The sequence below is a fragment of the Taeniopygia guttata genome, chromosome 8 (genome assembly GCF_048771995.1).
Source record: "Taeniopygia guttata chromosome 8, bTaeGut7.mat, whole genome shotgun sequence".
Taxonomy (NCBI): Eukaryota; Metazoa; Chordata; class Aves; order Passeriformes; family Estrildidae; genus Taeniopygia; species Taeniopygia guttata.
In genome coordinates, this window is record NC_133033.1 from 13,997,759 (window position 1) to 14,024,060 (window position 26,302).

At 41.4% G+C, this 26,302-nt stretch overlaps 2 protein-coding genes across 5 annotated transcripts; one reads left to right on the top strand and one right to left on the bottom strand.

Moving 5' to 3' along the window:
- On the bottom strand, window positions 1-25,192 carry LOC100189932 (uricase). 2 transcript variants are annotated; one of them, XM_072933056.1, is made up of 8 exons: window positions 25,081-25,192; window positions 7,882-8,100; window positions 7,006-7,122; window positions 6,799-6,877; window positions 3,459-3,645; window positions 2,839-2,962; window positions 2,433-2,516; window positions 1-1,645 (listed from the first exon to the last, which is right to left on the bottom strand). In XM_072933056.1, the coding sequence occupies exons 1-8, from the start codon at window positions 25,093-25,095 to the stop codon at window positions 1,508-1,510; spliced, it is 963 nt and encodes a 320-aa protein (XP_072789157.1). In that variant the 5' UTR covers window positions 25,096-25,192; the 3' UTR covers window positions 1-1,507. The 2 variants fall into 2 exon arrangements, with proteins under 2 accessions (XP_072789157.1, XP_030134936.2); XM_030279076.4 differs by lacking the exon at window positions 25,081-25,192 and having other exon boundaries at window positions 7,882-9,211.
- On the top strand, window positions 6,754-19,464 carry DNASE2B (deoxyribonuclease 2 beta). Of its 3 annotated transcripts, none has more exons than XM_002187270.7 (7): window positions 6,754-6,897; window positions 9,392-9,541; window positions 13,266-13,443; window positions 14,684-14,765; window positions 15,763-15,924; window positions 17,431-17,628; window positions 18,186-19,464. In XM_002187270.7, the coding sequence occupies exons 2-7, from the start codon at window positions 9,429-9,431 to the stop codon at window positions 18,536-18,538; spliced, it is 1,086 nt and encodes a 361-aa protein (XP_002187306.4). In that variant the 5' UTR covers window positions 6,754-6,897; window positions 9,392-9,428; the 3' UTR covers window positions 18,539-19,464. The 3 variants fall into 3 exon arrangements, with proteins under 3 accessions (XP_002187306.4, XP_030134933.4, XP_072789156.1); XM_030279073.4 differs by having other exon boundaries at window positions 6,759-6,907; XM_072933055.1 differs by lacking the exon at window positions 6,754-6,897 and adding an exon at window positions 8,118-8,170.
- Window positions 25,193-26,302: the final 1,110 nt, after the last annotated feature.

Consider the following 26,302-nt stretch of genomic DNA (forward strand, 5'->3'; position numbering starts at 1 on the left):
TTTGTTTTTTGATGTTGCTCTTTATTTGCCTTTAAAAGATACATTAATAAATTAAAAGCACCTAGAAGTGACAGAAGTAGCAAGATAGAAGCCCACAAGTACAATACAACACAATCTAAGAAGGTAAGCAAGAATGTCCCCAGGAAAAGCTAGAAGTGTTGTAAATAAAGCTTTCAGAACTGGTTGGTGACCAGAGACCATCATAGCTGGGACAGCCTCACTCCATGGTGTCATTTTTCCTGTTGCTCAGGGGATAGCTCAGGCTGGTTGAGTGTTCTTCTCTTGCATCTGTTGTGCCCTGCTCATCAAGGCGAGTTTCTATTTGCAAAGCACATCAAAATGTCACACAAAGCAGGACATCTCCCCCATTTTTGGTGCCTATGAATTTAATAATTGTACCCACAGTAGTGCTGCTTGTCTGCCAAATTCAGGAGGCACAAAGGCAACTTAACTGCATTGTTTAGAGGTTACTTTGGGCACTTGCCATTTGATTTGTACTCTGTCATATGTAGTCTGTGAAAATGACAGAGTAAACGAGAGAAAGGGTTAGAAGCTGTTGGAGTTAGGAGCTGGGTTGCACATGTTGCACTTGTGGTAGCCACAGTTAGTGAGATGAGAATCATCGACTGTATTGTTTTATCACCATGTTCAAAGCTATCACCTGGGGTGACTAAAGTAAAATACGCATTATCTGTCTGTCTAGTCTCCCTACCCCTCCCAAATGTAATAGGACTACGTAGGTTGACTCCTGCCTGCCCAGAAGTCATGATAAGTTATTAGACTAAAGAAAACTATTTAATTAAGCAGACACATAGCCCAAACCCTCAAATCACTTCAGTGATTAATGTAAAAGTACTATAGTAACTATAGTCTGATGAGTAGCAGCAGCAGTCATGCAGTCAGAATACATGCAGAGAAAGTAGCCAACAGCTATAACTATTCACACCACAAAGGAGATACAAGAGATGTTTGGTGGTTTTTCTCCTTTCTGTTTCTCATTTTCTGCTTAAAGAAATCTTGTTTCTGACTGATTCCCTGTTCAGTCACTGGGTCAGAACCTCAGCTCTGTAGATCAGTGTGGCATCAAAGGGTCATGACGGGTTATGTCAATGTAATCAGAGCTCTTATGTCTGTATATTCATCTTACTGAAGAAATATAAATAAAGAAAATATAGAGATTTCCTGATTTTACATGTCAAAAACATGTTACAGATTCCAAATTAAGAGTTTCATTAAAAGGTCTGGGAATAGCTACTTTAAAAATTAATTTACTCTAATGTTTCCAGCTGGGATTTTCCAAAAAGCTTAGGGCACTTCAGTCTGCAAATAGCACTGAAATTCAGGGACAGACTTTGGTTTCTGATTTCCTGAGGGTCCTTCATAAATCCCATGTTCAAGAGTTCTAGAGGGAAAAGTAGTCAGCAATGGAAGAGGCCAATAAGGAGTAAACATTGATAGGAAAGCCATGCTATTAAGTTTATCAGGAAGGTTGAGTAGAGCCAAGAGTTTAGTTTCCCTGTGCAGCTGCCAGTCCAAACTGACATTTCCTCTCATCTCTCATCATGTGGCCTTGTGCTTCAAAAAACTTCTTTCGGCCAAGTGTGCAAGCACAGGAGCCATAAGGAGCTTCCACTGGAACCAAAACCTGAGGGAGATGAGCACAAACACAAAGGTTATGTTTGAGACAGGGAGATGCCAGCAGAAAATCTGGCTAGTCACCTCCTTAATAAAATCATGCCCAGACCATGCTCTTATGACCATCAGTGGTAGATGCTGACATTATCACAAGTAAAAGTGGATCTATAATGTCTACCTGAGGGAGGGAGAGGATAGGAGAGCACAGTAGCAGAATCACAAGACTTTGGAGGGAGACCAGAGCATAAACAGACTATAGGCTATTAATGTCAATGGAATAGCCCAATTTTTCTCTTTCTTGTGAGTGTAACATAACAGATTTTCAGCTGGACCTAGCTGGCAGCTAGAGCAGCTGTGGGGGGAGGAGCAAATACATCCTACCCCCTACCTCTTGCCCTCTGCTTGATCCCAGGCTTGTACCTCATTCACTGTTGGACCAGTCTGGGATGCCACAGTGCATTCTGCTTGGGTAAAATGCACAGGTTGACATTATAATTGAGAGTCAAATTCAGTGGAGAAAACAGGAAGAATTTTTCAGAGACGGTCTGTTACAGATCCTTTTGGTGTCCAGAATATTCCACTTGACCTTTAGCTTTTATCAATAACACAAGAAGGCAATTATTTATCCTCCTTTTGTAATCAGTTTAAGCATTTTTTTAGAGGTAATGTGGAGTTTTTACTGGGACTGGGAGAAAGTTTGGTTGCTTTAACTCTGTTTTATGTAGAACTACTGCTATGCTTTGAGGCTGAGTATTTCTAAAGAGGTCAGTCAAGTTGTATTTGAAGCGTTTACTTACTTCTTTGTCATTGGTCAAGCCTAGATTCTTCATGTCTACAACATTAAAAAAGGTGTTGTTCAAGACGACTTCTATGACCTGTACCTGAAACCATGAAAATGGATGAGACAATGAATTAGGGCACCTTTTCAGTCAACAGCCTGGCAGGCTTTTCACTCTGTAAAAAAGAGCAATGCTACGCCCCCAGTACAGCTGATCAAATGCAATCTAGTGAACATGTGTACACCTTTCACTTTTATTCAAGTGCTGCCAAGAACTGAGTGATGTTCTCCCCCATTGTGTTCCCAGCTGGGGAGCTTCCAGTCTTAGCACTGCCAGAGGAATTAACAGTCTCGTTTTGGTCTTCTCAGTGGTGCAATTAACATTCACTATTGAAGTAAAACATCATTAGGAGGAAAGAAGATACCTGTGACACTCTGGAAAGGACAAGCATCTGGATACAGTTGATAGTTTTCTGGTAAGAAGGTGAATATTCCCCACAGTCAGGTGGTCCAGCAAAGGCTTCAAGGATACATTCACGGATTTTCTTCCTAGAGGTAACACAGGTTTTTACAAAACCTTGCATCAGCTGTCTCTGCTTAGATCTGTAATGCTCTGCTGTGGGGTGGTTTTTGGTTATATTTTGCATCTTTTCTGACAAATATATAGCCCATAGGATTTTATGGAAGAACAATTTGTCCTTTCACCCAAATTCTGTTTCCTCTCCCCACCCCTGCCAGATATATAATTCACAAATAGGTTTTGTTAAAACTATATAACAGATTAGTTATTTAATTCTCCTAATGTGTTCTGTACTGAACACCGAACTGTTTGTTTGAATCCTGTCCAATGATGTACCCTTGGAGAGAGAAATACCCCTAAGGCATGCCTCTCACCCCTCGTAACAAGAGCTTAGTGCTGCCACTGAGACCTGTGAGTGGCTGGTGCACAGCAGCTGTGGATCTGGCCCTTAGACCTTCTGTATTTGTGTGGAGGGACTTGGTGAGTATAGATTGGGAAATTTATATTACTTGATATAGCATATACCATATGCAGTCAAAGTCAAAATCCTTGCATTCGCCGTACGACCATTTGCAGAAGAGCTCTCCACATAGAATCCTGTCATGCCTTTCAGGAAGCGTGGTGTGTTCATTCTTATAGAAGCCTTCAAATCCAGACTGTGTTGTCTTCATAAGTTTCAGGTCCTTAATTCCAGCAAAGACAATCAGAGGACCTGTGATAGAAAATTACAAGAAAATATGAGCTTCTTTTCACACAAAGAAAGGGTTTGGGTTGTTGCACACTTGCATTGACAGCTCTAGAGCCAGAAAGCAGACAATAACTTTCTACACACTGATATTGGCAGAAAGGTAAGAAACAAGACAGAAACTACTGAAGTCAGGCTCAGTCTAGAAAATGGTGAATCCCATCAAGTAATCTGCAGTTAAGAAAATCTGAGGGTAGACTTTTTCATCTCGCTTGGAACTGGGACGTGTTGGGTTGGCTTATGCAGATTTCAGTTTAGGAATGGCTCTAAATGGAAATGAAATAGGCTACCAGTGCTGGGATGCACAGCGAGAGGTGTGGGGCCTTTTCCAAGAACACAGAGAAATGTAAAAGTTCTCTGTATACAGACAGAGCCTCAGTCAGTAATTTGCTTTAGATACCCACCCTGTTGGAGTTTTGCATCTCTGAGAATGAGAGCCAGGAGCCAATGCTAATCCCTGCAGTTCAGCTAATGAGCAGGAACTGGCACTGCTACAGATGCCACCCACAGGTTCAAACTGACAGTGGCTTTGCTCTCAGCCACTATTTATAAAATGAGCTGTCGAGGATCACTGCTGTATGGGTGGATCATTGTCTTCTAAACACCAAGTAGTTGTGACCTGATTTTTTTCTGTTGACACCTTTTGAACAGCGGCTATTTCAATTTCAAGCAGTCATTTAGAGTACACCAAGATGGTAACTGAAAATTTCACTGACCAGAGCTGCCAAAAAAGTTTATTCAGAAAAGAGAAACTTCATGGCATGCAGGCTTATTCAGGGCCTGTGCAGATAGTCAGGGGCTGAAGCCCAAGCTGCTGGTTTTGTGCTGCTCTTGGTGCTCACACTAGCTAGTTCAAACATTATCCTTGAGTATGTCAAGTGCATAGTAATCCTGCCTTGAATATGGAAGATTGACAATTTTTTTCTTTAAATGATGTCTTTGAAGGGATTTATACTGGAAATAATTCTACTGTGGTAAGCATTTCTATATTGCATGGTTATTTAGAGGTTTGGGTGTTTTTAAACTGCTCTGTGAGTGGATATTATTGACACTGTATCTTACCTATTTCTTTTCTTGTTTACATTCATTATTGTTTTTGAAGTAGTTTAAGGAGGTACATCTATCATTTTGCCTATGTCCCCCTATTATTTACTAAAGCTGTAAAAAAATCTAAAGAAGAGACTGACCTTGGACAGGATATTCTAGAGTTTGTACTGATCTTGAATAATTCATTACTTGGGGATAACACTGTGACACAGGTTTTAATGTAGTGCAGGTACTCTCAGTGAACCTGGAGATATATTTATCTTATATTCAAATACTTAGCCTTATTTGAAAGAGCTCCTTGCAACAAAAGACTGACTGAAAAGTGGGCTGACTGTGCAGCAATCAACCTGAAACTCGCTCCAAAGGAGACAGCACCCAGGGAGAGTTTCCAAGGTGAACAGCTCATGCTGTGCTTTCAGCAGGCTTCGTGGTCGTGCTGTCTTCAGTTGACAAATTTTAATTCTGTTAAGTTACTTACAATGTTTTGAGTTTCCAAAAAATTCTGAACCTTTTATCAGCTGATACAATGGCAAAACATAATTCTATTAAATCTCACTAGGGTTTTTTCCTTCATTATAAGAAAATTGTTAAACAATTGGATTAACTGAGAAATTAACTCCTGTGTCTGGCTGATAGGTGCATAGGAGGATGCTAAATATAGAGAACATTCTCTTAGAAGAAAAATAAAAGTGATTTGAAAATCTTCACTTTGGTTATTGTTCTCTAGGCAGGGAATTCTAAACAACTAAAGGGCTACATGAAGGGATGTCTAAGAAGGAAAGTGGTTTCTACAGTAAGCCATAAAAGCTTTCTGTTTGTGTAGAATCTGAAGTTGTAGAATTGCTTGTTAAATTTTCATGACGATAAAAAATTTAATACAATCTACATTAAGAGCAGCAGCTTTTCAAAAAAGTACAGTCTTTTTGTTTGTTTCTTTTTTTTTTTTTTTTTAAATTCAGGTGTCTTTTTTAATGTTTTCCAGAAAATACAGTCAATATTATTGAGGCTGCCAAAAGTACAGCAGTAGTTAACAATACTAGAAACATTAAAAAAGATGAGGCCAAGAGACACTGGAGATTTGTACAGGCTTTCTGTGTTCTTTCAGCAGGAACACAGGAACAGTGCTTAGATGCACCTTTCAAAACTTGTGTCCTGTCTGCAAGTGAAACTGGTCTTGCCAGAAACTGGTTCTGGATAGGATGGGAAATAGTTCTAAGTTACTTTAATGTAGTATAGATAGGTACTGAACTAATGCCTAATCCCTCTAAAGCCATTATGTGAAGTGATACAGTGGCCTCAGTTCACTTCCCAGTAATCCGGGAGGTGCATTAAACAGAACACCATCACAGTGAGACTGAATTTGGGCTTTTGTTGTGAGCTATAGCAAGTAGAGATAATTTTTACTCTTACTTGGGAATGCCAATTCATGGACAGACAGCTGAACTTGAAAGCCTGTCTTTTAAGTATCACAAAACTCTTGGTCAACCCAAATACTGCTTTGTTTATGCATGGTGTGCAAAAACACTAAGCACACTCTGAAGTATTTTTATGTGAAAAATGGTTCACATATAGACCATTTGCTCACCATGTTCAAACTAGTCTGGCTTGCAGCAATGAAATTGTTTCCTTAGAAATAAAATCAGGGCACGTTGACAGGAGTTTGCAAATTACTGCAAACAAGGCAATTAGCCTGCAGCAGTGTGGTATCAGGTAAGGATCATAGGAGACTGCAGGTTGTAGTATAAGGTATAAAGTATAAGGGAGAAAAGCCTGTTCTCAGAAGGCTGTTAAATCCTCTGGCAAGATGTAACAGTTCTGCTGGATGTGCTGTTGTAACTCTTCCATGTTTGAGCTATACATACAAATGTGAGCTACATCAGTTCTTCAGCTGTGTCTCAGAGATCAAGAACTTCAAAATTACACTATAAAAATATTCTTTGGTTTAGACCTCTGGAGCAGTTTGGCTGTGCCCTAAGCCCTGTAACACCCATAGCTATCTCTAAAGCCATCTTCATCTCTCATTGGCAGAAATATTTACAGAGAAGTAGGGGACGCTGCCAATTCTTTTCTCACCATTCCGACACTGCTCAGCTTCGCAAAAGCGGATCCCATCAGGAACACATATGAATGAGTGGATGTGGGGAACGCCATCCTGCAATTTAGAGCAGACATGTAAGTAAAAGTAAGTAAAATATTACTGTGTTAATTTGAAAACAGGAGCTAAGAGAGTGAGGAATGACTACAGCATAAACAAATTGAATGTATAAGTATTTTAGATACCTCATGCAGGCGTTGCCATGGTACTTCTTGAATGTAGGTTTTGACGTACGCCACTTGGCAAAATGTTGTCATGAAGTGGTTGCAGATATCTATAGCAAATTGTTCTAAACTTGAGATCTAAGGCAGCAAACAGTATTATTAGAAAGAAGCAATTACTTCATGTACAAAAGTAGATTTTTCTGGTTGTTGTAAGTATTTAGGAAGAATCAGGGTGATTAAAAACACATTTCTGTTATATCTAGCTTGGCTCTCTGTGCCCAGTCACTTGACCAGCTTGCAGCATATGCTGCAAATAGCAGCTGCAGTGTGTTGAAAATCTTCCATTCTGTGGTACAGTGAGCTGCAGTCCTTGGACTGACAGAAACTGCTGCAGGAGTCTTATGCTTTGAGGATATAATGCTGAAATAATAATTTACACAATTATTCTGATTGATATGGTGATATTCTAATTAAGTTTTACAGGATAAAAATGGGATTTCATTATGGAGAAATTTAGTGCTACAGATTGTCATTACGATACATGCAATTGATGGCAGTAAGAGCACAGAAGAATTAAGAGGAGTCTCACACTTTGAGACCTTCTGTTTAAAAATACTATATAGGAATATGCAGGATTATGGGCTATTAAATTAAAAAAAAAAAAAGATGGCTTTTATATGATAAATCCACAAAAAAACAGTGCTAGCTCTTGAGAAAAAAAAGGCTTTGGAAAACTAAGAAACAGTTCACAGGACAAGCAGTGGAGGAGGAAAACTAAAATCACTGAAAATTACTTTGGTACTGATCTGATATGCAAATTGAAAAGAAAAAGTTAGTATAACCAATACTTCCAAATGAAGTTGTAAGAAACAGCAAGGCTAGTTAAAAGAAAAATACCCCATTTTTTTTGGCCAACACAAGGACAATATTCTTTATGGTGTCTGTAGGTATCACAAGAGAATTTTTTCCTTCCAGGTACTCCTGAGGAGAAGTCAGCCGCAGATGCGTACACACTTCCACTTCTTTAACAAAATGCTTCTTTCCCTCTTTATGGAGGCGAAGGAACTTAATTGAATTCTTGCCATATTCACAGTTGAGGACTTCAAGGTCGTTGATCTGCAAAGAAAACATGTACCAGTAGTAAAGAAATGCAGTGGAAGCCTGAGTTATGCTGTCATGCAACAATGTCAGTGAAACATAAACAGGACTAATGGTCTTTATTTTTGTAGTTACCTGTGATAATGAGAATATTTTCATTATATATTGCAGACTCCTGATGGGAAGAAACAATGCTTTAGGAGACTGTTACTGTATTTTAATAAAATAAAATTTTAAAATTTTCTGGGGGACAGATTATAGAACAGGAGTCACAGTGAACTAGTCTCTCATTTGTCATCTGTGAGTTAGTCCTGACTACACAGACCTTCACTGGGTCTCTGCTCAGGGATCATTGGTTTTGTTTGCATTAAGCCATATTATTAAGTTTTATCCTGCTTCTGTCAAACACACCCCATTTACACATCTCTTAGTGTTGGAGAGGCTGTACTAGCAAGGTGACAAAATTCTGCAAAGGTTGTGAGGATTTCTGTCGTGCTAAAATAGCCAGAGCTCATTGCACTAGACTTTCCATGAGGCTGAAATCTCATACTCTGTATCAACAACTCTTAATGAAAATCAGACCCTTTTCATGTAGGCATAATGAGAATAGAGAAAGAGCATTTTCTACACCAGAATATAAATTGAAGCTTTTTATGTGTGAGTTGCTAAAAGATTATCAGATGTGAAATCGCTTAATTCAGACATGTTTGTTCCTAAGAGAAATGTTAATGCGCTTTAAAATAGTTGAAAAAAGCTTTAGCTAATTGTAAGTAAATTCGTTTGGTTCAGAGATCAGAGCGTTTCTCCGGCTCAGTCCCTGGGGCCCAATCCCCAGGGGTGAGTGAAGGTGCCCAGCGCCGGAGCCGGCACCGGGCTCTGACCGGGAGCCCTTTCTGCCGGCGCGGGGCAAGGGCTGGGCGGAGAAGTGAGCGGGAAATGATGTTTTGCTTGTCTGAACACCACGGCTTTTTTCAGATAGTTGTGAAAAATTTGTACGGCAGCCATGGAGAGCTGAAAACAAAACAGAAAGTGTTTCGGTATCTGCAAGTTGGAGGGTTTTTTAAGCAGAATACAATGAATAGTCTAAATAGCCAAAGTATTTTTTTCTGTTTTTTGTCAAAAACATAACTTGCCCAATGTCATTTTGTTGCCCAAAGAAATCGCGAGCAGTTTCCCAGGAGCCCTCGGCCCTGTCCATGGCCGTCCCTGCTGCGGAAGCCGCGTTCCCAGGCCGGCCGCGCCGTCCCGGGTGTGCTCCCTGCTCCGTGGGCAGGAGCTGACAGGACTCGCAGAACTTCTCCTTTTACAGCCACTCGGGGCTCGCCCTGCGCAGCCGGGAAACCAAAATGCCTGCGGGATCTGCGTGGTGCTACCCTGCTCTGCTCTTACTTCTCTCCCCTGTGCCCCTGTGGGCCGCTGAGCTTTCCTGCAGGAATGAAGACGGGGAGGCGGTGGATTGGTGAGTAAATGTGCAGGGGGAAAAGGCTGGGAGAGTAAATAAATACATCGAGATTAAACCACGGGAAGTGGGTGGGTCACCGAGAAGCCATGCGAGGCAACCGCTGGTTCAGCGCTGTTGGCGTGAGAGTCGAAGCAGAATGTTGCCTTTGAAAAGCCTAGGATAAGTTACCGAAATCTGATTTCATTTCCCTGAATCAACCACCGTGCTGCATCATGACTAACCGGGGAGCAATCAAACAATCACGGTTTTACACGGCGTTCATGTCTCATGATCAAAGGGAGCGTGAGCTGTGTTGGGTGCCGAGGCTGCTCCCGGCAGCGGCAGCCCCGGGGCCACGGCCGGGCCCGGGTTCCGGCGCTCGGCTCGGCCGGCCCGGGACTCACCGGGCGGGTAGGGACCCGCGGGTTCCTCGGGCTGGCTCTGAGCGGCACCGCGGGGCCCCGGCCCCTTGCCGGGGGGCGCTGAGGGCAGCGCAGCCGGGGCCGCCCCGAGCTGGCGCAGCAGCGCGGCCGAGCCCCCGAGCCCTGCGCCCGGAGAAGTCGCTCCGTGCCCGGAGCTGCCGCCACGGTACCGCCCGTGCCATCCCACTGCCAGCAGCGAGCCCAGCTTCGGGTATTAAATCATTAATTGGAGTAATGAGCTTTCAACATTAAAAGATGTAAAGTACGATTGCATAATATCCAGCCCAGATTTTAAAAGTGAAATGAGGGACTTTTAAAAAGTGCTTCCTGAAGATAAGTATCAACCAATTTCAAAAGAAAAATGGTTTTCTTTTGAACAACAATTAGTTTGGACACAAGTGCTAAAGAAGTAGGCCCATCCCTTTACTTGCACGCAGAGCTAATTGCAGGGAAGGCAGGTGCTCCTCGCCCCACAGGCAGAAGCACAAAGCTGGCTTTGCTCTCTGTTGGCATGGCATCAAATATATGAGGCTCTAATCCATCCCTATGACTTGTCACCTTTGACAAAGCCCTTCTGGATAATGTCATTTTTTCAGGAATCAGACTCTTAGTTGGTGCAGCTACCTAGGAACTTAAAGGTATGCGATATTTTATTTCTCCGTAACCTGGATTTATCCCTTGCAGAATGAGATTTTTCGTGACAAACAAATGAACACAAAAACACAAACAAACAAAACCAAAACAAACAAAGTCCACAGACATATATATATATATACATATGAAACTGTAAATTTCTTAGAGGAATTTAATTTTTGTATTAAAATTTTCTGAGAAATTCTTTAAAGGCTGGGGCTAGGAGTAATTCACCTGTGCCTCTGTGTCAATGCCAGTGACATGGGGCCTGTTCCAGGAGGGAACTCTGGGGTCTGCACAGGCAAATCTATGTTCCCTTTCACAAATTTAGCAGATAGGACAGGGGGATTACCTTTTCAATATGCCCTGATCAAAAGAAGAGAAACTTGGCTGTCTGCTGGGGTCATTCTGGTTTACTGAGAAGTTAGCCTTTGGATTCTGGATTTGGTTGCTAGGAAGCTGACAGGAGAAGCAGAACTGAAACTGCTGACATGAGCCTCCTCTTAAACAAAAGATGTCAATGTCCTTTTAAACAAACAACACTGCATTATTTTCAGTTAGCAGCAGGTTTATGTGCGTTCCTGCTATGCACTGGTTTCATCCTGCAGTTTTCCATGCCTGCTCAGTATTCACACACCCTTTCATTTGCCACTGAACCAGAGGGATCACTTGCTTTATCTGCCCTGATCCCATCTGTGCTCCCCAGCTGGGCTGGCAGCTCCTCCCCGCACGCAGTCCCTGGGCGGGCAGGAATCTCTCCTGTGTTTTCATTTCACTTGGGATCTGTCCCACGGTCCGCACTGCACCTCCCACAGGGGCCACCCAAGCAATAGCCACGGGATCGGCTGTCTGAGGAGGGCGGAGTCTTTCCTTTATTCATCTAAACTCACTGTATTCGGTGGGAAGCCTTCCCTGCAAATAAAACCCAGAGCTATGCTTTCTGAGAAATGCTGAGTCAGGGACTGAAGCCACCATGCACATTGTTTGTTTGGGCTTTTTTTGAGGGGGTGGGGAGGAAGGGAAGAAGTAAAGATGTGATTCTTGCTTATAGTGTTCAGTCACAAGCAAATAATGTGACAATGCTAATCCGGTTTAAGCGAATTTGCTCCTTCTTGGTTCTCAGGAAAATAACTTTTACTCTGCTCCCACAAATGCCTGGGTTCTTGAGAAATTTCCTGTGCACAAATAGCACCAAAGATTTTATACAACTTTAATTGGTAATACACTCAGCTGGCTTTCTGGAAAGTGCCAAAATGTGTATCTACTGGGAATTGGCAGGCGATTTCCTATAGCTCAGTGACTAGCATTTTGTAGGCATATCTGCTAAGGTGTGTTTGTCAGATGCAAGGCTGTAAACACTTCCAGAACATAAATCTTTTAGTAGGCTTCAAAGTAGTTTGGGAAGGCTTCATGTACTAATTCCTGGATCAGTACTGTAACTACTGCTATTCCTCTCCTTTCCAAATCTCAATTTCAAATCTTTATTTCAAATGAAGGGATTGTTATCACTCCTGGTGCATGTATAGGCACAAACCACTCTCCCCAGCCGAGTTATATAAATCACTTTCTTCTCTGTGATCTGTCATCAGAAATTATTTCTCCTGAGGTACTTTGAGGAGATGATTCAGTCAGTGGCAATGCAGGTGAATTACCAGGACCGCCACTGGTGTGTGTTTTTCTTTCGCCTGTACATGTACATTTCCAGCGGATTAAATGTTCCTCTCTAGCAAAATGTTTTCCTGCCACTTCTTACCTGTGTTTGGAGATGTCTTCTGTGACCAACTTGAGCCTGTAAGTCAACTGAGCAAGGTTTACTCCTCCTGATATACTTGAGAGGTTAAGCACAGGCTGCATTTTTGTTAAATAGTGTAGATTGAAAATAATGCCATTCAATCCTTACAGTTGACATAAATAGCAAATTAATCAATTACAGCCCTCAGAGAAAGTGACTGAGTTAATTACATTGTGATTAATCCCATGGACTTGCACACTGGGAAAACTTGTTTACTTTATCAGGAACCTTAGTATGAACTGAGCCATTTACTGACAGTATTGAGTACTTCACAATTTTGAAGAGATTTGTATTCCTGGCTAATGCTTTGAAAATTTCCAGTCTGCAACTATTCATCAGAGTGCAAGTCTGTTATGGAAAGTATGACTGGATCTACATTTTATCACTTTGCTTTATACTTATTTTGTGTTATGATACATATAAACATAATATAATTCATTTTTTATTTCAATACCTAGTTTTATCTATTTCATATAAAACCATATTTATATAATATAGAAATTGTTTGACCTGGGGGAATGTTAGACTGGGTTTGGGACTTGAGGTTCTTTACCAGAACTAGGAGCAATAGGGATTTCATGGACTCAACCAAGGCTACCTCAAATTCTTCAGGGGTACCAACAGCAGTGTGGCCACAGCAACAGGAGTTTGGTGCTGAATCAGCCTCCCTTGCTTGCTAAGAAGCAGAAAAATTTGATTGCAGCAGGGACTGTGCTGCCAGGCTGCAGTTGGTTCCTGGGCTGGGTCATTGCTTTGTGGCTGAGATGTCCACACTGCTCCCCCTCCAGCCCAGGCATCCCTGGATTCACCCGTCTTTTTCTTAGGGAAGGAGATATCCATTTACACATCCAAACAGGGTGGTGATAAAAAAAACAATTGCTCTTCACTCTTGCAGGTTTGCTCTTTACAAGCTGCCAAAACACACCAAAGGACAGATTTCCATGCTGGGGCTGGAATACCTGTACATGGATGCCCTGGCTCCACAGTGGCAGCTTGGTAAATACCTCATCAACATGACACAGGGTGCTCTGGGCCAAACACTGCAGCAGCTGTATGAGACTTATGAATCCAAGGCAAGTGACATTTCGTTTTTGTTCGTGTGGTTACTTGATATTATATGCAGATGACATGCAAGCAGCCAAAATAAGCATATAAGGCCAGGCCTGACCAATGGATCTGCTAAAACACATAGGGGAGGAGCATCTTGACAGTTGGGCAGATTATTTGCAGGTTTGGCTACAATTAGGGATAATTCTCAAACTTCTAATTTCTAGTCAAGCTTTTCATATAGTTAGAGTATTGTCCATCAAAAAAAAGGGTGTTGATACATTCTCCCTTTGGCTTCTTTTCTGCAATTTATGTTGAGCAACATCTGAAGTTGTGAATTCAAACCAAGGTCAGTGGTAATTATTACAGACACTTGTCCTAAGCCCTCGTATGTGCATGTGTTCATACTCTGACTCAAATAAAATCTGGGTTTTCATTGTCCCCCTGAAATCACTGTGACTGCTCCAGCAGTGATATGCTGCTTGTTGACCTTTTTTGTTACCACCCTCAGACACCCCACTTACATTTGTGTGAAGTGATTGTAAAATATCACAAGATTTTCCTGTAATTATTTTTTCCCATATATGTAGTATTGTTGGGAGTCTGGTTATGTCTTTGCATTTCTCCTGTGGATTTGTAGTAGGGTGCAATTAATTTGTGCATAGAAGAGACTCCCAAAAGTCACTCAAATGTTGGCAGTCCAGAAAACTGTCCAATCCCAGGTCTTAGTGCAGCTGTAATAAACTGTTTACAAGCTCATAGTACATTGGGAGAAGAGGCATGTCCCAACTCCTTTGAAGTTCTCTATTCAGGGGAAAAAAGGTGTGGCCATATGCAAATATTTTGCAAAAAAAGCTTTAATTGCTTGCCCTTAATAACAACAGTTGTCATTTTTACTCAGCAAATATTTTTACCCCATCTGATTGCTAAATCAGAGAGAGGCCCATAAAAACAGAGAGTGGAACTTCTTTGCAAGTTCCCACTAAACCCATGTAAACTGGCTTAGCAAGCATATTCAATATTCAACCCTTGGAAAGGGTTACTGCAGTGATTGAGAGAGCTTCCACTTCATGTCAGCTGAGGCCCTAATGCTGAGTCTTCAGGTTTGTTTTGCTGTGATGTCTGTGGAGACTGTGTTAGCTGAACTGGGAGCAGGACGTTCACACAGAGGAATCCTGAATTCTTTCTTCTGTTCCCAGCAGATTTGTGCTTAAATGCCTTCCTCTTACTGAATGTCATGTTTCAGAAATGTGTGTTTCCCTGCAGAGGAACACCACTGCATATGCCATATACAATGATGAGATCCCTGAATCAGACTCCAAAGGGTCGAAACATGGACACACCAAAGGTACAGGGAGAGTCCCAACCTATTTTCTCCTTTCTAAAGTTGCAGATAGCATCTACTTGTTGTCTGTTTGTCTACCTGCATATCTAAAATCCCTGCCTAAAGGAAAACTGAAGAGTGATTTGCATGGTGTGTGGTTTTTGTATAGTTGCCTGTGCTGCAGCTTCTGTTTTGGTTTTGCTATGCCTGTGCTGTGTGAAGGCTCTTAGGGCTTATGGAGTCTTCGTTTCAAGAGTTGAAGCTAATACAAATCCTTTTAGCACTATCCTGTGCCTGATGGCAAAACAGTACAAGATATGAAGGGAAACATTCCCTCAACAGAAACCCCTCCAAACTTTCTGGGGCAAGAAAATGCTGCCAAGATCATGGCACTGTAGGATGTAGTTACAGAAAATCGAGACTTTAAATGAGCGTAAACTTCAGTGGAGTTTAAATGTTCCCCTGAGGAAGCAGATGGGGTTTGCCCAGCCTGATGTGGAAATGAGCACATTTTGCTGGGCTGTATTTTCAGGCTGCAGCAATGGGCACAGCTCAGGAGCCATGATCCACCCTGGAGGTGAGAAGCATGGTCTGTTTCTCTGCTGCTTCCCCATGGGGGACAATTTGGTCTGGAAAGAAGACACGATGTTGACAGAATCTGTTTCCCCTTACCCAGTGACTATTTGAAGTGAAGAAAGATGAGAGATGGAGAGAGGGTCACAACCACTAAATTGTTGGAACTCTTGAGGACAAAATTTGAACAGAGGAAGGGGGTGTGAAAGGAATTTTTTTTCAAATAAAACATGATGACAGTTTAAGTTATGCAGGAAAGAATTGATGCAATTTTAATATAAAATTGATGTCTCCTATGGTCTGTTAATCTACTGTAGAACAGCTTACTCTAGACATTAACACACTGAAATGTGGTATCTGCAGCAGCAAAACCAAAGTAGGGCACAGCTCTATCATCTCAGGGGTTTTTTCCTCTTTTATTAATTTGCAGTAACTTTTATTTTGACAGGATTTCTGCTCTTGGATAAATCACAAGGCTTCTGGGTGATTCACAGTGTGCCCCTGTTCCCTCCCATCCCTGAGGATGGTTATGGATATCCATCTACTGGGGAATCCTTCGGACAGACAGCCATCTGTATAACCTTCAAATATGATCAGTTCACGGAAATAGGTACGAAAAGCCTTTGTCCCACCACACCCCTCTGATTGCTTTCCTTGAGGTTTCACCTCAAAAATTACTTGTTCTTGACCTTTTTTTGTGACATTGGGAAACCAAGTGGGCCTGGAAAGATTGTTCTTGGCTTCAGTTGTGTTTATCCAATGATTTCCTGTGTGAATGTGGGAAATTCACTCTTCCACTCTGTTTTCATCTCCCTGTGGGAACTATTAGGATAATAATAGTCACAAGTGCATATCAAGAGTAAACTCAGTCCATGCAAACAAAATGCTTTGGAAATACAAAGTAGGATGATTAATCACCTTTAACAGTAATAGCTCAGTCAGCAACAGTCATCTGCAGTTCTAAAAATGTAAGGCAGCCACTGCTTGAGCTGGAGTAGTAGCCTTGACTCATCAGAAATATGAAGTATGGAATAAATATCACCTAGAATTTTCCCAGGTATTTCTTTGCCACAAAAATTGCCAATACTAAATATATAAAAAACCCCAAAACCCAACAAAATACAGCTTCAAGATTCAGAGCTATCTGGCAGTGATAAGTAGTACTGGAATCCTGGAAAGGAAATCTTGAAAGACATCACAAGAAGTCATATTGGCATGTTCCTCAACTCTTTTCACACTGTTTTTTCACTCTTCTTTCACTTACAAACCTCAAATCAAATTAATGAATGACACACGTTGTGCAAATTACCAGGCTGGCCACACCTCAGAGCTATCTAACCCAGGTTCCTGTTTGTGGAAACACATCTATGCATGTGTTTAGCAGAAGAGGACAAAAAATGAGATGCATATGCTAATGCTTTTCCTGCCTCATCCTTGCAGCATCTGCTAATTTGTGGTTCAGGGATTTCCTGAGCCAGAAAGACTGGAATGTTTCTGATGGACTGGTCTTCCATTAACTCACCTAATGAGCCCCTTTGTTCCCTAGCTGTTTATGCTATCCATGGCAAGGACTTCTACAGTTGAGCTGTGCACTGTTCAGAAAAGGAGATTTCTTCTGCAAATTCAAGCCAGATGCTGAAAGTCAAGTTCTGTTCTCCCTAAAACCAAACTAGGCCGTTTGGCAGCTCCTGTGTTTGCATTTGGCTTGGCAGCTGTAACTGACTGGAGACTGCAAACTCAGAGAGGTTTGGATTTACATGTGATGTCTGAGTGCTCCATGGCTGCAGAGAGGCTTGATCATGAGCATGGGTGGAAGTGGCAGTGGATCAAAACCACCAGTTAACAGTTCTGCTAGAAATAATGAGGTGTAAGTGGAAAGCCTGAGTGTACTCTCGCAGCCAGTCTTTGTGCTGGAGGGCCAGTCAGAATACAAAGCAATACACAAATTCTTGGTTGCTAAAATAAGACACTTTGACACTTAACTCATCCAGGAGATAGGCTGTGAAGATTAAGAAGGATTTAGGTTTTCTGTCCAAGACAGAACTTTGCCTTCTTGATTGCTTTTCTTTTACCCATTTTATTTTTGCATGTGTTCATATCTGTGGGTTTTTCTCAGACCAACAGATGCTGATTTATAATCCAGGAATCTACAGCTGTTCCATCCCTGACATCTTCCAAGCTGAGCTCCCAAATCTCCAGAAACTCTGTGCAAAGTCCAGGTTGCCTTCAGTCCCCTTGTGCCACCTCTCCAAGCTCCAGTCAGCTCATGGTGAAACCTTTCTCCACTTTGCAAAGTCGCACTTGTTCATAGATGGTAAGAGAACCTTTTGCTCTCCATATAACACATTCTCAATTAATTCTTAAAATATGAATTAATAAATTATTTTAAAATTAGTATTCTCTCTGAAGGGGAAAAAAGAAGTTCAGCTTCAGAAATAAAAGTAACAGAGGGCAAGGTGTGCTGTCCCATCCTAATGTTCTCTCAGCCCCACAAAGCAAAAAGATGTCTGGTCCATCCTAAGGTATTCAACAATTAGATTTTCAGGAAAATTATGTTCCTTTATTCAACAGTAACAACAAAGAAGAAATAGGGGGGTTGAATCATCTGGGATTTTTTTGTTTTGAAGAGGACTTGCAATTTTTTTGCCCTTTCCCTTTTTTCCTGCTATTTGTTTGTAACAGGTTTTCTAGAAGGAGAAAAAGTAGAAATGAACTTCTGGAAAAGTCAAAATAAGGGGAGGGGACAAAATTCCCTCTGGCTGACTTCATGCATGACAACGAAACTAGCACAATTTAGATCATGCTTTTCAGTCTGTTGTTAATTGAAGGAACATGAAACACTGATTGCCCACACCCTGTGTTATTCCACAGATATCTATGTGGCCTGGATGGCTCAGGAACTGAAGACCGATTTGTTGGCTGAATCCTGGCAGCGTTCTGGTGAAAAACTTTACTCAAATTGCTCTCTTGACTACCACGTCTACAACATAAACATAATAGGGACGCCCTTGAACTCCACATTTCATTCCATTAATGATCATTCCAAATGGGCTGTTTCAAGGAAATACAATCAGTGGACATGCATTGGGGACTTGAACCGTGCTGCTGAGCAAGCTTGGAGAAGTGGTGGGTTCATCTGTACCCAGAATGAACAGATCTACAAAGCCTTCAGGCATTTGATAATCCAGTATGAAAGCTGCACTTCTGCTCCCAGAGAGCTGTAACAAACCATTCCTCCCGACCAGCACAGCCCTTGTTACATGGGAAGTGTAGGAAATATCTCCCTTGAACTGTGTTTTCACTCTGAAAAGCAGCCCTGTGAGTTTCCAGATGTGCCAGGCCATCCCCTTGCTAGCTGTAGGAGCAGGTGCTGTGCAGGTGGAGGGCGGCTGTTTCCCTGTGCTGTGGGGCCCTCAGGGGGGGTGTGCTGGGCCCTGCTCCACTCCCTGGCTCCTGTCACCATCCCAGATGGGATGGCATGGCATGGGATGGGATGGATGCTGCTGCACGGGGCTGCACCAAAGCACATCTCTGTGAACACCCTGCACGGGCATCCCTGGGCACCTTGGGAGTGGACCTGAACTTGGGATGGGACGGACAACAGAAACCTCTCTCGTGAGCTGGGCTGTCAGCACTGGGCAGGTAGCAAGGGATAAGTACCCCCAAATAGTTCAAAGTTGCCCTGGATTTCTGGCACTGTGGAGATAAATCACTGTTTCTGCTCAGCTTAGGCTGAATCTATAAAAGAGCTGAGAAAATTAGATCCAGACAGGGAGATTAGTAGATCTGAGGACAGGAAGACCTCATTTTTACATGATGAATTTTTAGAGAATTAATGAACTTTAAATAATCTTTAAATTATCTGTAATCAATAGCTTGAGAATATTTCTAGTGCTTTTATTCATGTACAACAATTTTATAAACAAATAAACATCCCAAATATGAATAAACAAAACAAGGAGTAACAATGGTCTGTTTACATTCTCCCTCTTCCATCTGTATAGTTATTTGTGGTTGGTTACAATGTTTTATAGCTGCCAATGAAAAATTGAGACAATGAGGAAAAAATATAAAGAGAAGAATGTATTTGAAGAAAGATATTATTTAACCTACATTTTCTCATTACAATAAATGTGGCTGAAATTTTTAATATGTCCAGTCTCTGTCTTAGGACTTGAAGTTTGCATGGTCTTGCTATAAAGACAAAGCTGATTTGCAAAATCGCAATACACTCGTGTTCAAATTTCAGAAGTGTACTTGTGTTTAATATGTTCCTATTTATATGTTTCTATCTTTATTTTTCCTGAATTGCTAATATAAACTCCAGTCTGAAGATCTGGCTGTCCCACTGATATTTCTGCTTTGCTGTGTGTAGTCCCCACCACTGATCCTCCACAGAAGTAGGTATAAAGAAATGCCCCACAACCACAAGAGGTTGCCAAATATTTCTTTTCCTTTTCACCCTGAACAATCAGCTAAACAATGAAGTGTAAAAAGTGTCAAACTATATAATTTCAGAAATACTTGTGCGTATTTCTTGAAGAGATATAAATAATCTCTGTGGCCTGCATAATGAAGGGAATTGTACAGGAATAAGTTTCATAATTAACCAGTCTGGATTGAAGGTAGCTTGTAGCTTGAGTCTCATGGCTCAGTGAGAATAGTTTTGTTACTTAGATATCCTGCAAGAATTTTTTAATTTTATTTTCCCTCCATATGACCCAATAACATTCGATAAATAATTTGTTTGATAATGTTCTTTCTCTGATGCCTGTCAGATTGTTTTACATATTTACTTCTTGTTTTGCTAGCTGTAGTCAAGCAGCACCTTTTGTGGCAGTGAAAATTGCCAGTGACACAGAACACTGCACCATGGCATGGTAGGGTATTGCGCAGATAAGCCAAGACCAAATTAATTTCTCTTGCCTATCTTTTCAGGGCAGACACTGACCTAACCTGCCTGTCTGAGCTCCTGTATCTTGCCCACAGCTCTGTGTAAGCACAACTTCAGTGTATAGGACTGGCAAGAAATCCTCTGCTGCAGACAGTGCTGGCAAGCTCACCATGTGTGTCAGAGAGCACCTGGATCTGTGTAACAACCTGTATTTCTTGTAGTATTTTCAAATACTCGGTCACAGGGTTCTGTATCTGTCCCACTGGTTGTCACAGCAGTGTTGCCAACCTCCTGCTCCCCAGGCCAGGAGTCACCACTGCATCACTTGAAATACGTGCTGATTGCTGTACTTAATTACTTGGTCGATTAATAGCTGTCATAATGTTTTACAAGACTACTTAAACATTCCTCTTTCATTATACCCACGACTGCTTGCCTCCATTTTAGCTGTAACTGAGGAGGCATAAAGAGCAGTGGGAAGATGCAGAGAAACAGCTGTACCATACAGAACTATAAGCACCTCAGCAGCCTGGCTGTGCACGCACTCATTTCAGTGGTGTAGCAATAAAAAGGCTGCAGATCTGGTTCTCTCATTTTTTTGACTGTAAACAGCTTTAATTTAGTTTTGCTTTTGTTGTGTAACTTCTGTATTTTCATGTTATGAAACATGGGCAGACTGTTTCCCCAAAGAGGCTAATAATCAACAAAATAAACAGGATAGATTTTAAAGAGTTTGTAATTCTAAAAGCCTTAGGGCTTTCTTCGAAAATGCAAGACCATAAGCCACTTACCCTCATGTGCCCTCACAGCGTGCCCTATGTGAAATGTTTACTTTTAGCCTATTTTATAGGTATATTAATAAGGTTTTTAAATTTAAAATATGGTGTTCTATTTTAAGATGCCAAACACTCAAGAAATATCTGCCTATCCCAGTGATTCTGTACTGCCTCTTCTGCCCACTGTGACCCTTTTGACTGGACAGACTGGTTCCTGCAAAAGGGGATGTGTGGTGTGGCCTCGCTGCAGTTTCAGGGGGACCTGCTCAGTAAAACTGACCCTGCAGAAGGGCCCAAACACTGGACTCTGGCTTGGAGAGGGAAGAAAGCTGCTGCCTTGTGTGGAAACCTGGAGTCTCTTCTCAGCACGCAGGTTTGGCTATTCTGACCCTTGGGCTCTATTCTAGTTAGACGAAACGAGAACGTCTATTATAAATGAAAATTGTTTGCCGAGGGAGTAGGAGAGGCCAAAAGCAAACATTATTAATCACTAAACATTACTGTAGTGCAGCCAAGTTTGTAACAAACACGGCAGTAGGGGTGGTTGTTTGGTATAAATTGCCCTGCAATCATTTCCACAAGCTGAGGCTCGGTCCCAGCACGCCTGACACGCTGGCGGGGCACAGGAAATGCAGACACAGCCTCTCCAAATCCAAACCCCCACACCAGGGCATCTCCTGCCCTTCCCACAGCCAGAGCAAGGGCAGGACTCTGCCTCCCTGACACTGCTCAAAAAACCTGGCTGGTTCTTCTGTAAACACCTGTATCCCCGAGGATGCTTCCCTAATGCTGGTAATTGTGTGTCAGTGATTTGCTGTGTTAGAACAGTGCAGTTTTACACTGCTGTACTGTAAACTGCAGCTTTACAGTTGATGCAAGAGGTGAAAGGAATAAACAGTGGAGAAAAGCTTAAAAAATAAAAAAAAAACCGTGAAGGCTTTAAAATTTAAACTGTGTGAAGTTTAATTCCAGCTGAGCAATTAGAATACTGGAAAACAGGCAGAGGTATGGCAGCCTGAGCCCACTTCACAGGGCAGCCTTTGTGGTGGAATTGCTCTGGTGTCTCCACAGCAACTGAAGCTCTCATGATGGGAGTGATGAGCAATGTATTGGAGGATTTCTCAAGGACTCTGGGGCTCCATGCCAGCTGCCTGCCAGCAAGTCAAAGGAAGCTTTGGGAGCAATTTCTCAGAGCTGGGAACCTTCTTCAAGGCATGCTAATGAAGCCTGGTGCTTTGTCTTGTCACAGGGGTCTGCAGGCATATTTCTGACTAATGAAATGCTCAATAACATCACTGTGAGAAATTTTTTTAATGTAACAAAGTATCCTTGGCGTTATGAGCATAGCCACTTAATTACCCATAGAGAAACTTACACCCATATGTTAACGCCCATAAATTATTGTGCAGATTTCTTTTATACCTTTATTTTCAGCTCCTGGGAAGGATACATCACTGGGTACTTAATATAGTCATTGCTTCAGAACATGTAAGCTGCCCATGCCTGCAGTAAAATGTTCAGGAGGCAGAACGGTGCTGGCAGCGTCACCTGAAAGCTCAGTAAGCCAAAGCCTAACTGTGCTCAGGGTGTGATGCAAGAACATGATGCACCTCTTTAATTTCACAAGAGGTTTCTTAAAAAGACAGGAATTAAAAAATGAGAATGGAGATGAACAAATTTGTGTTAGGCTGAGAAAAATTTGTGTTAGTGTGAGGAAAAACCCTTTGTAGCAGGGAAAATATTCTTCATAGTGAAAGGCAGAGAGCCTGATCTGAAATTCCAAGCTAGGATAGCAATATTGGTGTATTCTAGATATCCTGATACCCATAGCTGTTAGCCATATTTGTCACATATCTGACACTTTTTTATTTATACTGCATATACCAGATTATAGATCTAGTCTTCTGGATTTTCTTATAATCCTCACAAATTTGGCATGAATGCCATAAAAGAAGTTGTGTTTGAACCAAGAAATCAGTTGTAGCACTTTTAGATCTTGGATTCAGACAGCATAATAGATTTTTTTAATGCAGACCCATTGTATGTATTATGGTCTTTAAATTATTTATCCCTGTATTGAGAGTATGCTATTCTACATGTTCATTTTACTAAAACTGTTAACTATGAAACATTAAGAGTTGAAAAATATATCTTGCTTTTTATAAAGAGCTGTGTTACACTTTTACTCAAGTTATTTTGGTAAGTCCTTTTGATTTTATTTTTTTCCATTTGCATTTGCTTGACATTTCTACACAAGGTATCTGCTGACTATTCTGGTTCTCTGTAAGAGGGATAAAAGTAAGGAACATTCTTCCCCTCCTTTGATCACTTTGCAGCCTGGGAACTGCAAAGTGATGTTCAAATATTCAAAGCTTACAGGAGCAGAGCGTAGTATTTACTGTTGCATGCTGGAGTGCTGGCAATTGCTACAAGTGGTTCAATGTAGTACAGTAGTTTCCAGCATTGCCTCATTCATTAATCATAGAAATGTTGCATGCAAATTAGCCAGAGAGTTGTGCATCATAATACAGGAATTAAAAAATCTGTCTTCACATGTATTAATGCCTGCAAATGTATCACATTATAGCACTGCATGGTTTCTCCATTACATTCCAAAACCTGTGAAAAGCTCACTAAAAGCTGTGTCACCAAGTGTTTTCTTTTTGTTGCTTACTTATGACTTTCTCAAGAGTGAGAGTATTTAGCTCCAGGGCACTTTTGTGTCTGCCATTTTCCAGAGTTCTTTTTTGGGGTAGTGATCTGTCAGCCAAATATCATTATTACTCTTGCTATAACGCAGTTTAAAAATGTTATTTGTTCACTAGTAGGAACGTGGTAAGCACCACTGTCCTCCACTTCAGCACAATTTCAGAAACTCTTCCCTGCTCTGAAAGCTGCTCCCTTTCACATCCTGACCTTGTCAATCCTAGGCACTGTGCAAGGAAATTTCATCCTGTAATCTCTTGCTTTCTAACTACTCCAAATTTTTTTTTTTTTTTTCAGGAAGGTCAAGGTGAGAATGAAGGAACTGAAAATTTTGCACAGAACATTTTGCAAAGAAAGAAACTCTTCACAGCAGATAGCGATGATTTGTGCAGTTGTATTCCCAGCTGCTCACCAACCTGCCAAAAGATGGGAAGAAACAGAGAAATGGCAGCAAAAATAGTTTGCAGGACAAAGGAAGAAGAGCGAACAAGACAACTGAAGGCAAGCAAGAAAGGGGAAGCAAGGGAAGAGCAGAAGGAACATTATAATGGTCAACAAGGGAGTCAGAGGCCTTGTGTGTTGTGACAGAGAAACTTTTGGAGTTAGCTGTGCAAAAATCCAGTCAACAGGATGTTTCATTTGCTATGATAGTTATCTAATATTTAACCATTTTACAGATACATTCTCCATAGGCTACACCACAGAGATAAAAGCAAAAGGCATGAATTGAAGTGACTTAACCAAGTGGTAAAAAACCACAGCACAAACCAATATCTGAGGAAGACATCACCTCTCTGTTTCCAAACCTACAAGAGCTGAGATAAGGTAAAGTCAAATGCATTAAACATGTAAAAGTAGGAGGGAGAAATTAATAAGCTAGGCTAACCAGTTTGAACCATATTTGAACAACATGCTAAGCCATTTTTTTAAAAGGAAGCTATTATTAAGGTTTAAAGCCAATGTACAAATACAGTCAAAACAAGAGATGCAAAACATTCACAAGAGTAACTGCAGATCATTTCATTACAGCTGGTGACACTAATATGAGCTGCATTCATTCTTGAAGCATTGAGAGTACCACAGGCAAAAAGAAGTAAATACAAATACAAAAGAAAGTAAAAAGAACATACATAGGGATTAGCAAACTGATGCCTTTAACACTTTGCTCCTGGGATCATTATTATTATGGGTATTTTGTACAACATATGGCCTTTTATTGTCAGGTTAAAAATCAAGCTTTGTTTAGAAACCTCCCCAGTTTTATGTTTTTTTCAGTTTCATCTCTAATCCTACTTTGCTCTCCTGCACTAAACAAACCATCACCGGTCTGCTATAGTAGTTTCTCACTGCACTGAGTCAAAATCAGCAATCATTCCTGGGTATTACTTACTGTCACTTGGCTCATGGTGGCTGTTTTGTCACCTCCTGGTCTCGGATCCAACAGAGGAATAATGGCAGCACAGAAGCTGAAGGTCTATAAAAAGTGTCATCTTAATATCAGAGGAGGAGCTAGGCATAAGGGGTTGGCTTCACAAATGTAAATATTTCATAATTTATTTAGCAACGTGGCTTTGCTTTTTCCTCCAGGCAAAAACTTTAATAAAGGAATAGGTCTACTGCAACACAGGAAACAACAGCATAAACAGAGACAGGGACACATCCTAACTCCATTAATATCAGCGGGAATTTGCCTTCATCTTCAGTGGGAACAGAACTTCAAAGACACAGGAATCACCCATACAACCTGAAGGATAAAATCAGAACCTTCCATAGTCTCTGACACAAACTGTGTTTGAGGGTGGCAGGGTAGTCCCGACGATGAAAATGTCCCAGAAGGAGCTGCATGGCCCTGGCCTGACCGTGACCTTGTCCCTGGCAGGTGTAGAACAGACCTCAGAGAGGCCTCATGCCTTGACAGAAGAACCTCTCTGAGGTGCCTGAGCTGGGCACGGGTGAAGCTCCTGTCTCTCTTTGTTCATGGCTGTACTTTCAGTGCCCAAATCAGGAAGAAGTGATATCCCCACCTTTATAGGAACATTTTTTTTCACTTGTCATTAGCTTAAGATATTCTTTTAAAGCTTGTCTCTGGCAAAATGAAAGCTCTATCTCCTCAATCCTGATTTGTTTGTTAGAACTGAGGAAGATGAGTGGTGTGGATATAAAGAATAGTTTTTTCTCTAGGAAGATTTAAGATCTCCCTTGAAGACTAAGAACATATTTTAGGTGAACACAGCCTGCTAAATGCTGGGAATATGGAAAAACCAGGATGAAGGAACTCCTTCCTGGGTATCGCTGCAGGTCTCTTTTTGGTACTCACACCATACAGCAAACATTCAAAGAACAGAGGTACTAACAGCAGAGTTAATTTTCCTGTCCTTCCTTTGGATGATTCCTTGTGCTTCTTCCATTCCTGGGAATGCATAATGTGACATTGTATCAAGTCGCTGGATGAAAATATGTATAATGCACAACCTGGGGAGATTGCTACACTCTTGGTGAGTTTATTTACTCCTCATAGTCCTATTTTAGCTCTGTGAGAAAAAGTCCCCCTCTGTCCTTCATTATTTACTGGTCACCAAAATAAGTCTGACAACACAGACTCTTTCAAATAA